The following is a 12,344-nucleotide window of genomic DNA, read 5'->3' as shown; positions in this document are numbered from 1 at the left end:
GCCTCATCTGTCTATTTGTTGAAATTGGTTGGGAGGTGGTATTCTTTTCTTGTGTCTTTGGTGCAACTCTTTGTGGTGGTCACACATTTCTCTCACATCTTGCATGGTTGGTTTTGCATTATTTCTGCAAAGCTTCCCAATTGAATTCCATGCCAATTATTCTCAAGTGTTAATTGAAGGGCTACAGTTTGTGAGGTTACATAAAGGTATATGCTATTGTTATGTGGTTGCTTTCTAACACCCTTGTTTGATCATTACATTAGCTAATGGCATACCAGTTGCTTTTGGACTATCCCTCCTCCCCCCCCCACCCTGCACCCCCCGCACCCCCCTCAGCTCCCAGGCCCCAATCTTAACCAGTTGGAGTGTGTAATCCAATGTTTGTCACATGGGTTTTGATGCAGATTGAATTGCATCAGTCAAGCAATTTGATATGTTTCCTACCAAGGCAGACTGACAAGTTTAAAAACGGGGGAAGAGTAAGGAAGGGAGACTACAGGTTGTAGTAAATAAATAGTTTGGATAAATAACCAGCATCACATGCGTATATTGTTAATTGTATGTCTCTCGGCAGAATCCCGAGAGAAAAACGTTATTTTTTTAACGAAGGTATAATTGTAGAAGTAAGGTGTTTTATTTAATTAAAACAAGAGGCTTCAAACCCTATGGAGATCCTGCACTCTCCTCGGAACTGCCTGTGGGTTGTCCTATCTTTCCTATCTTTATCATGCATTCAGCAGTTTTTTTTTTCAATACAAATTGATTATAAATCTTTTTTTATTTTTTCAATCCTCAATATGTTGCTCGTGATACTAGTTTCACAACCTTAAAGAAGTATCACATTGTACACTTGTATCTCTGTTTATCACCATGTTTTTTTTGAAAAATATGGAGGGGATATTGTCATTGGCTCTGTCTGTCTGTGTCTGTCCGTCCGTCTGTCCTTCCATCTGTCACACTATCGCCTCCTAAACAGTTTCACCAAGCTTGGTCGTTATGATCACCGCATGGCATGAAGGTGTAAGAGCAGTATAATTTTTTGCCCTGTCCCCTGAAGTGGTGTCAAAAGGTCAAATACCAGAAAATGAAATTACGAGCACATTTTAAAACATTTTTATGAAACTTTGTAAATGCAATCAACATTGAGGGACGCATGAAATGTGTAAATATTTTTGGATTTCAATGACCCTTGGTTCCTTCCCCAGGGAGTGAGGATGTGGGGTCACAGGGGTCAAAACAAAAACAGGAAAAGCTGGAACGGCACTTGGGAGAGCGCATTACCTCCATCAGGCTGAACAGTTTACGTTTTGTATCCCACTGCTAGGACGGATCATGCTCCGGACCTTCACCAATATCTAATCGGCTTATTATTGTCACCTCACCAACTCCTCCCAGTTTTGTTCTCACTCGTCCACAACGTTTTGAAATATGCTATCGTTTTTGGCTGTTTTTTGGCCCCATCTCTCAATGGTGAAGATCACTTTGAAAAAAACGTGTATGTATACGAGTATGTTTTTTATACGTTTGAAATAAAAAAATTTTTCTCGTATCAGGATCAGGATTCGGATATTCATCAAAATTGAATCAATTCTTCATTGTCACACACCCAACCTTTCCACCAAATTTAGTCTGAATGTGTGTTGTTCGTCTTTCGGCGGCTCCCGTTAGGGGTCGCCACAGCGGATCATCCGTTATGATCCGCATACTGATTTGGCACAGGCTTTATGCCGGATGCCCTTCCTGACGCAACCCTGGTCACCTCTTACGACACAGGGATAAGGATTTGGTTTCGCCATGATTCCAGGCTGCTCTACCCCCTCTCATAGCGCGGCCCAGTGCAGAGCTCCCATCCTCAGGCGATCCTCCATCCCAAGCCTCCAAGTAGCCGGATTACAGGTGCACGCCACTACGCCCGGTCAAATTTAGTCTGAATACATCCACATATTTTTGAGATATCCTGCTCACAGACAAACAAACAGGCAGAGGTGAAAACATAACCTCTGTCCACCTGAGGTTGTGGAGGAAAAAATATAACTCAAAATTTGATATTGGGTCCTTCCTGGTGGAACGTTTTGCCATCTTTCAACTTTGCTTTTAGTGGGAAGCGTGGGGATTTGGGGTGGCATGCCATCGACTTCACTCTAGTCTGAGCTTTTATAGTGTTGTATGGTAATACTATGTGGTGATCTTTATGCTCTCTTGTGATCTACCTGGATTTTCATTGGGTCAGTCTGCTTGAGGTTTATGCTGGTCAAATTCAACTTCCTTTTGATTAAGTGATTCCATCATTATGCCAACTAGCAGAGTACCCGCCCTATGGGAGATCTTGTTTCAAGCATGCGACACGTTCTTCTGATGCATACCTTATTTGGGCAGTGTATAGGAAACTGACAGCTCTGTAGAGGCCAAAAACAACAACCCGGTTACGTGCATGAATGAAAAACATACCAACTGCTTGTAATTCAAAACACCTCACTGCACTGGAAAACATGGAGACTTTGGGTCCTCTCTGTACTTGGGGGTTCTCCAGGCCTTTTGGGCCCTCGCTCATTTGGATCCCCTCAGTCTTTTAGGTCCTTTGGATCTTTTGGGTCCTGGGGTCTTTTGGGTTCTCTGGGTCATTTCGGTGTTTTGGTTCCTCAGGGTCTTTTCAGTCTTTGGGGTATTTTTGGGTCTTCAGGGTCCTTTGGATATTTAAGTGTCAATGGGACCTTTAAGGGTCTTCAATGTTTTTTTTAGGTCTTTGGGGTCTTTAAGGGTCTTTGGGATATTTTGTGTCTGCGGATGTCTTCCTACAGTTTGGTTACTTTTTATTTGGAGGCTGGTGGCAGGATCTGCACTCTAGCCACCGTAAAACACTTCATTCCGCATAATATACCAAAATCAAAGAGAAATCTGAAAACCCACTCCGTGGGAGTACCTCCTGTGCAGCTGCCCTTCGCACGGCAGCTCACCGGATGACGGGATTAGGGCAAAGCCTTCGGGACCCCTAATCTTTGATGATAGGAGGGAACCCATGGTGTAACATTCCCGGGTCAGATTGCGGGAGAGTGTGTTGGAGTGGTGCTGAGGTGTCCACCAGACAGCGGTCTCCTTTGGTTAACGTGAGGCGGCCCCTTCGGATGTGTGCTAGAATGTCCTATCCCTAAGAGAGGATTATCACTTGTCTGTTATCATCTGAGCTCAAGCGTTTGGACATCGGTAATGTAGCTCTCTCTGAGGTTCGGAGACCGGATTGCAGCGAGATAATGGTGGGTGGTTACACCTACTATTGGTTTGGTCGCTTTGATGATGACCATGCCAAAGGAGTTGCTGTAGCTGTGTCCAATAAGCTGACTCCAATTAGTTGACTAATAATTGAGATAACACCAGTCAACGAGCGTATTATGAGACGAAGGATTCATCACTCCTTGGTTGTCATTTCCCTGGTCTCTGTATACGTATGCTCTGACTGAGGAAAGTGATCTCACCGTGAAGGACGCATTCTATGCCACTCTCGAGTCTGTGGTTGATCAGTGTCCCAGGTGAGATACTTTTCCAGTCTTGGGGGATTTCAATGCATCGATTGGATGAACCAGAATGGCACCAAGTTCCTTGACTTTGCAAGAAGTCATGGACTTAGGATGGCTGGTTCATGGTTTCAGCACCCACAGGCTCACCGCTGGACTTGGTATTCCAACGCTGGCAGTGTGGCAAAGGAGATGGACCATGTGGTCGTTGATGATCACTGAAGGATAATCCAGAATTGCAGGGTCTACCGAAGTTCTCAGTTCCTCAAGACTGACCACAGGCTTGTAAGAGCAACTCGGAAGTTTCAGCTTAAATCCAGGAGAATGGTACCATCCCAGCCTAAGTTGGATATTGGCAAGCTCATGGATGGGAGGGTAATGGAGGAGTTTGCGAATAAGCTGAATGGAGATTTGGGGGGTCTGGGTGCTTTGGGGGATCTGGAAGAGTTGTGGAGTGCCTTCAAGATTACCGTCCTTGATGTTGCCGGTGGATGTCTTGGAACTCACTCAAGGGCGAAGAAGAATTTTGTCTCTCAAGGGACACTGGATACCATTGACCAGAATCATAGGGCCAGGCTGAATGGCAGAGCTGAACTGTTCAGGGAGCTGAGGGGTAAAACTGTACATGCACTAATGGTGGACAAGGAGGCCTATGTGGAAGGAATCAGTGAGGGGGTAAAGCATCACCTGTGATCAAGTGATTCTCGTCCTGCTTATAGGGGAATTCACGCATTGCGTTCATCCAAGCCCATCCCTCGGTGTACTGCAGTTAGAGCAGAGGGTGTTGGGCTCTTGACGCGGGAGTCTGAAGTGAAGGCCCGCTGGGCTGGTTACTTTGAGTGACTGTACCAGGCTGATCCACCAGCCGTCAAGTTGGATGTCAGGGGTGTTACTATGCCTATTGCTGATGCTTCAATCAACTGTGGTCCACCTTCATTTGTGGAAATACAGACTGCGGTGAACCGGTTGAAATGGGGTAAAGCTCCTGGGATTTATGGCATCCATGCTGAACTTCTCAAGGCTGGTGGAAATGCTGCACTCATGTCATTGCATGCAGTTCTGTGCTCTGTCTGGAATGCAGGCATCATCCCAACTGACTGGAAGAGGGGCCTCGTTGTCCCTCTCTGGAAAGGGAAGGGTAATCGCCAAGACTGCAACAACTACCGAGTGGTGACGCTGGTCTCTGTGCCGGGCAAGGTCTTTGCTCGGATAATTGCTGATAGGGTTCGCCACCATCTGCTTGAGCACCAGCATCCAGAGCAGTCAGGCTTTATACCATAGAGTTCAAATATTGACCGTATCCTTGCTCTTCGGGTCCTCACCGAACGCAGAGGAGAGTTTCGGCAGGGGCTGCTTGCAGCCTCCATTGATCTCTGTAAAGCGTTTGATTCAGTTAATCGGGATTCCCTCTGGAGGATTCTTGGTCTTCGTGGGGTGCAACCAAAACGGATCGATCTAATGTCTGAACTATACTCTGGTACTGAGAGTGCTGTGAGATGTGGTGGTGCCATCTCTGACTTATTTCCAGTTGTTACTGGAGTTCGTCAGGGGTGTGTACTGGCCACCACATGTTTCAGCACTTGTATGGACTGGATTATGGGGAGGATGTTGGAGAGATCAAGCTGTGGTGCATCGTTTTGGAATGTCAAGATCTCTGACCTTGATTTCGCAGATGATGCAGTCATCTTTGCAGAGAATCTGGATATCCTTTTGGGGGCCCTCGAGGTGCTGAATAAGGAGTAGGAGCCGCTAGGATTACGGGTTTCCTGGGTCAAACTAAGATCCAGGCTTTCAATGACATCTTGGATGCTGCTATCCTGTCTGTACCGGTTTGTGGCGAGGATGTTGAGGTCACAGAAAGATTCACTTCCCTTGGCAGTGATATTAATGTCTCTGCTGGCTGTGACCCAGAGGTCAACAGACGTCTGGGTCAGGCCTGGGGAGTCATCGATTCACTGGATAATGGGGTGTGGTGCTGCCGGTACCTGTGCAGGAGGACGAAAGTCTGAGTCTTCAAGTCCTTGGTGCTTCTTGTCTTGCTCTACGGATGTGAGACTTGGACTCTGACCAGGGATCTGAGATGGGTACTTAATTTCTTTGGTACCAGGTCTCTTTGGAGAATCCTTGGCAATCACTGTTCGGACTTTGTGTCCAACTATCGGTTGCTGAGAGAGACTCAAATGAGGTTTGTTTCCTGTGTAGTCCATGAGCGTCAGCTGCGACTGTATGGACATGTGGCTCGGTTTCCTGACGCTGATCCTGCTCACCAGATTCTCTCAGCAAAGGAGCCTCGTGAGTGGAGGAGGCCAATGGGCCGCCACGTGCCTTGTGATTGCAGCAGATTGATCAACATCTCAAGGAGATGGGGATGGGCCAGGCATCTGCCTTGGGGATGGCCAGACGGAGGCCCCTGGAGTACCGGCAAAAAGTGGACGCAGCGACGCGCTGCTCCGGTGCATGCTTCCATGCCTGACCTGACCTGAGGGTCTTTTGGGTTTTCTGGGTCTTTAAGGTCCTCAGAGTCGTTTGGGTCTTTTGGTTCCTCTGGGTACTTTAGGTTAAGTATTTGAGGTTACAATTGTGGGTGACGTCAGGTCAGCTGTCCAACCAATGGGTGAAGCGTGGATATACTTACATACACACATACATACGTACATACACTTGCTCCATTATATATAGATGATGTGCAACAACTGTTAAACATTCATTTTGGTGGCTTTCTTCTTGTCTTTTTTTTTCTTCTTCCTCTTCCATCGACTTGTCTTCTAACTTTGTTTCTGCTTTTATTTATACATTTGCTTGTTTCTATTTTCAGCACCGAGTTTCTATTTCCCCACAAATGTCATTTTGCCGTTTTCGTCCTGCCGGAAAAGCCATTAAGGTCAAAGCAATACTGTCCAGGACTGCTGTTAATGTAAACTTGTAAAAAGACAAGTCACCATCGCACACTGCCCCTTTTGGATGGCGGTCCATGGTCTACGTGCCTGATATTGCTTTGTTGTGAGTTGCAAATCTTGTTTTGGAGTTCCCTGTTAAAAGCAGTTGCTTTTTGATTCAACTTTTATCTTTATTATTCAGACTAGGTCACTTAATAGTTAGAGCATCTGCTCAGAGTATGGGATGTTGGCAGTTCTCAAGCCTGACTCTGGCCGAATTATACCAAAGACATTAAAATGGTATGTGCTGCTCCCTTCCTTGATGCTCAGAATTTTAAAAGCTTAGAGCATGGACAAACAACCATATGTCGGCAACATCAATGGGACTCACCTTATTATTAGTGAAGAAGAAGATGAAGGTGGAAGAGATTTTCCGCCCAGTTTTGTATAGAACGCGGTGGTTAAAAAAGAAAACGTTGCTGTTTGGGCACGTTCAATCGCCCCGGTAATACCCTGGTACACTGTCGACCCTCCCCTCATGCCTCCTTCCCTTGCCCTTACACTGCCTTTCCCTCCCCTCATGTTGCCTTTCCATTCCTTTCCCTCATGCTGCCTTCTTCCCCTCCTCTCACACTGCCTTCCCTCCCCTCACGATGCCTTCCCTCCCCTCACGATGCCTTCCCTCCCCTCACGGTGCCTTCCCTCCACTCACGCTGCCTTCCCCTCCCCTCATGCTTCCTTATATGCCTGGTGTTGGCTTAATGGTTAGGGTGGTAGGGTTGGGATCCTAGGATCCTGAGTTCAAATCTCGCTCTGCTGTTGAATTAATACCAGGTGGGGTTGACTCTGCCTGTCATCCTTCTGAGGTTGGCAAAATGAGTGCCAGCTTGCTGGTATCCTGTGTCGGAGTGGCGACCCGTCCAGGATTGAGCCAAATAGCCAAGGAGACTGCTTCGGCAGCACCAACGCTCTGCACAGAGTATGGTCCTGATGGATGGATAGATGGATCAGCACAGGCTTTGGTGGGCCAAATGGCTTCTTCCCACATTGAAGGTCCATGGAAAAGAACTCATTATTATCCATTTTAGGGGTAATCGGCAACTGAATGGTAATAGCCTGTTCGGTGGAAATTAGGCAAGTGGAACTGTGGTGTGGTTGGTACCTGGAGCACGTGATGAAAAAGAAAGAGCTCAAGACTGGTCGTCCAATGTGATTGTGCGTTGACCCTTTGTTCACTTGTATACAGCATGTTTGAAAACACTACCTTATTTTTGTTGTGGAAAACAAACATTATTCTGTTGCAAGCTCTTCCAGAATTTTCATTATGTTGGAGGAAAAAAAAAAACAAAGTGACAGCAAGCACTTGTATTCGATGCTCGTTGGAATAATGAGTCAATTGTTTTGAATCCCGCATTGTGCATTTTTGTTGTCAAACCATGTTATGTCGATTTATATTGTGCTCTTGCAATGAACTTTCACCATCCTTACGCACTGCTCATGAAGTCGTAAGTGTCGATGTAATATTTGATAAAAGACACTTGAGCATTAATGGCAACAATTGGGTGAAGACTTGACCACCATTGTTGTTTTGCAGGTGAAGCGTGAGCCCGGTGAGAACACCCCGGGCGGGGTTCCGAGTGGGCTCAGTGACAATGAACTGGTGTCGATGTCAGTCCGCGAGCTGAACCAGCATCTTCGCGGCCTCACCAAGGAGGAGATCATAAAGCTTAAGCAGCGGCGGCGCACGCTCAAGAACCGGGGTTATGCTGCTAGCTGCCGTGTGAAGCGTGTCACACAAAAGGAAGAACTTGAAAGGCAGAAGGTGGAGCTACAACACGAGGTTGAGAAGCTTGCACGTGAGAATGAAAGCATGCGACTCGAGCTTAGCACCCTGCGCTCCAAGTATGAAGCGCTGCAGGCATTTGCGCGTACTGTGGCCAAAGAACCTGTTGCACCAGCTAAAGTGGCTGCCACAAGTGTAATAACCATAGTAAAGTCTGAGTCGGCAGCGGCAGGAGGAATGGGTGGAGCGCAACCACCATCGGGCCCTGCACCTAGATTCTAGTAAGGACCCCACTGCCTAGCCTTAAGTGTTGCCTCCATCCCCTGTTACTTCCAACCCAAAACATGCTCAAAATGGCATGTTTCTGAGATTCTAGAAAACCTCACTTCTTCTGGGCTTGCACAGTTTGCTTCCATCATGATCATGCCCTCCTCGGCTGACAAGCTGCCCAGTTTGTGCATCATTGTCTTTCTCTTCTGCTTCTCCAGATGATTTTCCGGACCTGACAGCATCATTATGTAAACATTGCTGAATCTCTGGTGGTTGTATATGATGGTAGATGGTAATCAAAGCAGTTGAGAGCAGTTCTTGCCATTGGGGTAATTTTCAACAACAGTGCATGTCTATCTACCTTTATCTATCTTGAAACACTCAAAATAAAGCTGCATTGTCATTGATGTATGGAAATTAGTAGAAAAGCTCCAACCAATTTGAGAACACTGTGCCCTCCATAATGTACCTTTCATATCTACAAGTTGTCGTTTAATTTCCTCTGATTGTGTGTGTGTGTGTGTGTGTGTGTGTGTGTGTGTGTGTGTGTGTGTGTGTGTGTGTGTGTGCTTTTTTCCCCAAGTTTGTTCTTTTATGTTAATCTATTGCGAGTTGAATGGCATTGGTAGCCATGCGTTGCACGCTGAAGCATATTTTATTTTACAGCAATGCCCCTGTCATTGTTTGGTTGTGTAACTCTTGAATCTTTCATTTTCTTTTCCCTTTGAAAGGGTAGCTTCACTGTACACAGTTTGTTTCTTTTATGTCGGTACCTGGAGTGTGAATTGACTCTTCAGTGGCACGAAAGTGATTTGTTTATGTTTCCTGAGCTCAAACTATAAGAATCTTGTGGAGTAATCATTTGTCGAAATGTGATTTTGGCCACTGAGCTGTTTGGACGATGGGCGAGGTGATGGAATAGAAAGCACGCTGCTTAAAAGTCGATATAAATTTTTCTTTTTTTTCCTTTTGAAGAAAAAATAATTAATGAATGGCGTTTGTGCGCTGCTAACAGGGTGCCATCCTTTAGGGTGGATTGCGGTAAAAATAAATAAATAAATAAATAGAATCCCACAGTGCTGCTAAGTATTGGCCTCTGTATGAGACTTACCGCAGCAGGTGATGTGACTGACCTTTTAAAGAAATTTTTTAAAGTAGTTTGAATCTGGAAAATGTGGGAAGTCTCGATGTCTCTTGTGTTTTCGCGTCCTCTACAGTGTTTACCCATCTCCTTTTCCTCTTCCTTCTGTCCCCCCCCCCCCTATTCCAACCGACGAGTTCAGTTTTCTTTACTCATCTTTGAGTCCCTTTTTCAAATGGCGCTTTCGTGATGTGAGCGGTTCTAGTTTTGCGAGCATATCCTGCGGTGGGAAAACCTTTGTCTGGGAGGAAGGCAAAAAAAATTGGAGCATTTGCTCTTAAAAGCGCAAATGTTTAAAAAAGAAAAAAAAAAGCACAGCAAATGCCCGTAAAGTACACGGTCCATTGTGTCATGTTATTGAAAGATAAAAGTGTAATATTTTATATAACAAATATTTAGTCGTTTAGAGTTTTACAATATTTTTGTATAAATTATGATCCCCATTTATAGAAAACAAATAATGTATTTTTTGTGAGTTACCAAATGCTTTATCTCCAAGAGGTTTTGAAGGCGATGGCAAGGCGTGAGTGGTGACGAGGTGTTACAAAGCAGTGCACTGGTAGGTTAGTTAATGAATGCCATGGGGGTGGAAGTGGTTGAACTGTGTGATTATGAAGTAAGGAGAGGAGAAAAAAAAGGAGTAGCAATTGAGTAGACACATTGAAAGGTTTATTTTGGGATTATTTGACTGTAATCACACTTTGGGCTGGCGCCGTACCCCTGTCCAGGAGGGTATTAAAGGCTTTGAGACGGTTGGAGCGCTGACACTTGGAGTTTATAACTATGTAACGTTTACTGGCTTGGGGGAAGGGGGAGGATGAAGCATCACATTGTGTTTAGCGTGGTCACATCGAAAAACGATGATCTCAAAATGACAGTCTCCTTTGTTCTTTTAAATTTTTATTCGTGTCATTTTGAGTCGTAGTCCACCTTGGAGTTTTCCCGATTTGTTGGACCTCCGATTTAAACACCCTTATCCCAATACAGATGGTCTATGAACCAGCTTTACACACTTACTCATTCGGTATGTTGTATGTAACGAAGATATGCATACGTTATAGAAGCAAGCTACATCGAACAGCCGAGTTATTGGAGGCCTGGGTATATTTTTTGATGTGATGTATGCATTGTGTGCCATGCAAATTGAATAGTGCATATTATGGTCAGTGTATAGCGGTCAGTGGTCTGCCCGTCGCTACAGCATGTCGTCTGGTCCGTTGTTCTCGGTTTGGCTTCATTTGCCCAGACCACAACCCGCACAACCAACCAACCATCATCCCTCATCCTCCACCATCCCTCCTTCGCCCTACTAACCCAACCCTTTTCTCTTGAAACACCTTGTTTGCTGCTGTCTCCAGATGAGCCACCTTGTACAGTTTTAAAAACAGTGGGACACTTGTAACGTCCTGTGTACAAAGCGCAAACCTGCAGTCTGACACTGTACATTTGTATATGTGCTTGGTCGGTGTACAATTGGGAAGATTGTCCATTGTTTATTTTTTTTGTTTGTTTTTGTTCTTTGTTTTGTTTGTTCTTTTTTTAACAAGAAATGACTTATTCGTTCAAGGTAACTGCAGTGATTTCAGTATTTATTGCATAAATTATTGATTTATTTTGTTCTTTTAGGGACTTCTAAAATGAACATGACATTGTATATGCGTGTGTTTTATCAGTGTTGTTATATTCTCTAAACAAACAAACATGGCGTAATTTATTGCTGTACATATGGTTATTTGTTGCTTTACTTTTGTACACATTCATTAAATGCTTTTTTTCTTGCAACACTGGGGTTTGACCTGCTTATTCATTATTCTTTTTCCATCTCTTATTTTAATTATTTCGGATGGATGCACATCTCCGTCTCATGTAAAGAAAACGTCAAATTGTTCACTCGGCCTGCTTCTCGTCTTCTTTCGCTATGTGTTGTCGAACAATGCAGCTGGACCATAGACCGCTTATTGGGTACCTCTGATCTTGTGTAAGTGTACAGTACTTTTTTGTGTGCAATGTTGAGGCTCGTGGAGGAGTTGGGACAGAGAACAAATTGGGACATAACAGAACAAAAACGAACAGGATAAAGAGAGGGGGGGGGAAACACCAACAACAGCAGGGATGAGGGACAAAATAGAGGCTTGGACAAACCAGTGATGTGGGGAAGAATGAAGGTTAGGGAGGACGCATGGCGTTTTACAAGAAAGATACAGATTCAAACTCTCAGGAAGTAAAGGAAAAAAAACTGGAAATTTGGAAAAAGGAGGGCTTGTCGGTGGTTGAACGGGTGTTGAAAAGATCATGGTTTTTGATGGGGGGGGGGTTGATCTAAGATGGTGGTGAACAGCTGTCTTGAACACCTGGAAGGAAGAACGAGATTGAAGAGAATGTGGAAGTTGGTTCCACAGGCGGGTAAAAACAGCAACGAATGAGTGGAGGTGAGTAGTGGTTCTGAAAACTTGTGGCCAAGTCTTCATTTCCTTGTAGTTCTTTCACCCGACACCGGTCGGTCAAAAGTCGACGAGTCACTGTGTGTCAGAGGGGATCGGCGTGACTCCTTTCATCCTTTGTTGCATTACACCCTAAATGGCACTACAATTGTGATTTGCGTTATGCACGAAGAGCTCACCTTATGGTCTCCCCGATAGCAGTTGCATCACCGGATCACTCTGTTTATAGCTTTGGCGACTGGATGCTCCATTCAAGTTACCGGGTTATGCTTTTTACTTGTAATGCTTTAATGGTGTTGACTGTTCAAGTTCCTTTTGTGATAA

General features: G+C 45.0%; 1 protein-coding gene across 6 annotated transcripts in view; it reads left to right on the top strand.

Annotated features, from left to right (window-relative positions):
• The window catches only part of LOC147034663 (transcription factor MafK-like), a 52,757-nt gene extending 41,396 nt beyond the window's left edge, over positions 1 to 11,361 (top strand). For all 6 annotated transcript variants that reach the window (XM_085886939.1, XM_085886943.1, XM_085886936.1 and 3 more), the window contains exon 3: positions 7,980 to 11,361. In XM_085886939.1, coding sequence (XP_085743065.1) covers positions 7,980 to 8,450 — 471 coding nt within the window. In that variant the 3' untranslated portion in view covers positions 8,451 to 11,361. The remainder of the gene's footprint in view (positions 1 to 7,979) is intronic.
• Positions 11,362 to 12,344: the final 983 nt, after the last annotated feature.

The sequence above is a fragment of the Eptatretus burgeri genome, chromosome 1 (assembly GCF_056783735.1).
Source record: "Eptatretus burgeri isolate ZD-2024b chromosome 1, Ebu_testis_v1, whole genome shotgun sequence".
NCBI lineage: Eukaryota > Metazoa > Chordata > Myxini > Myxiniformes > Myxinidae > Eptatretus > Eptatretus burgeri.
The sequence above is the reverse complement of the archived record's forward strand: the minus strand, read 5'-3'. Positions and strand labels throughout refer to the sequence as shown.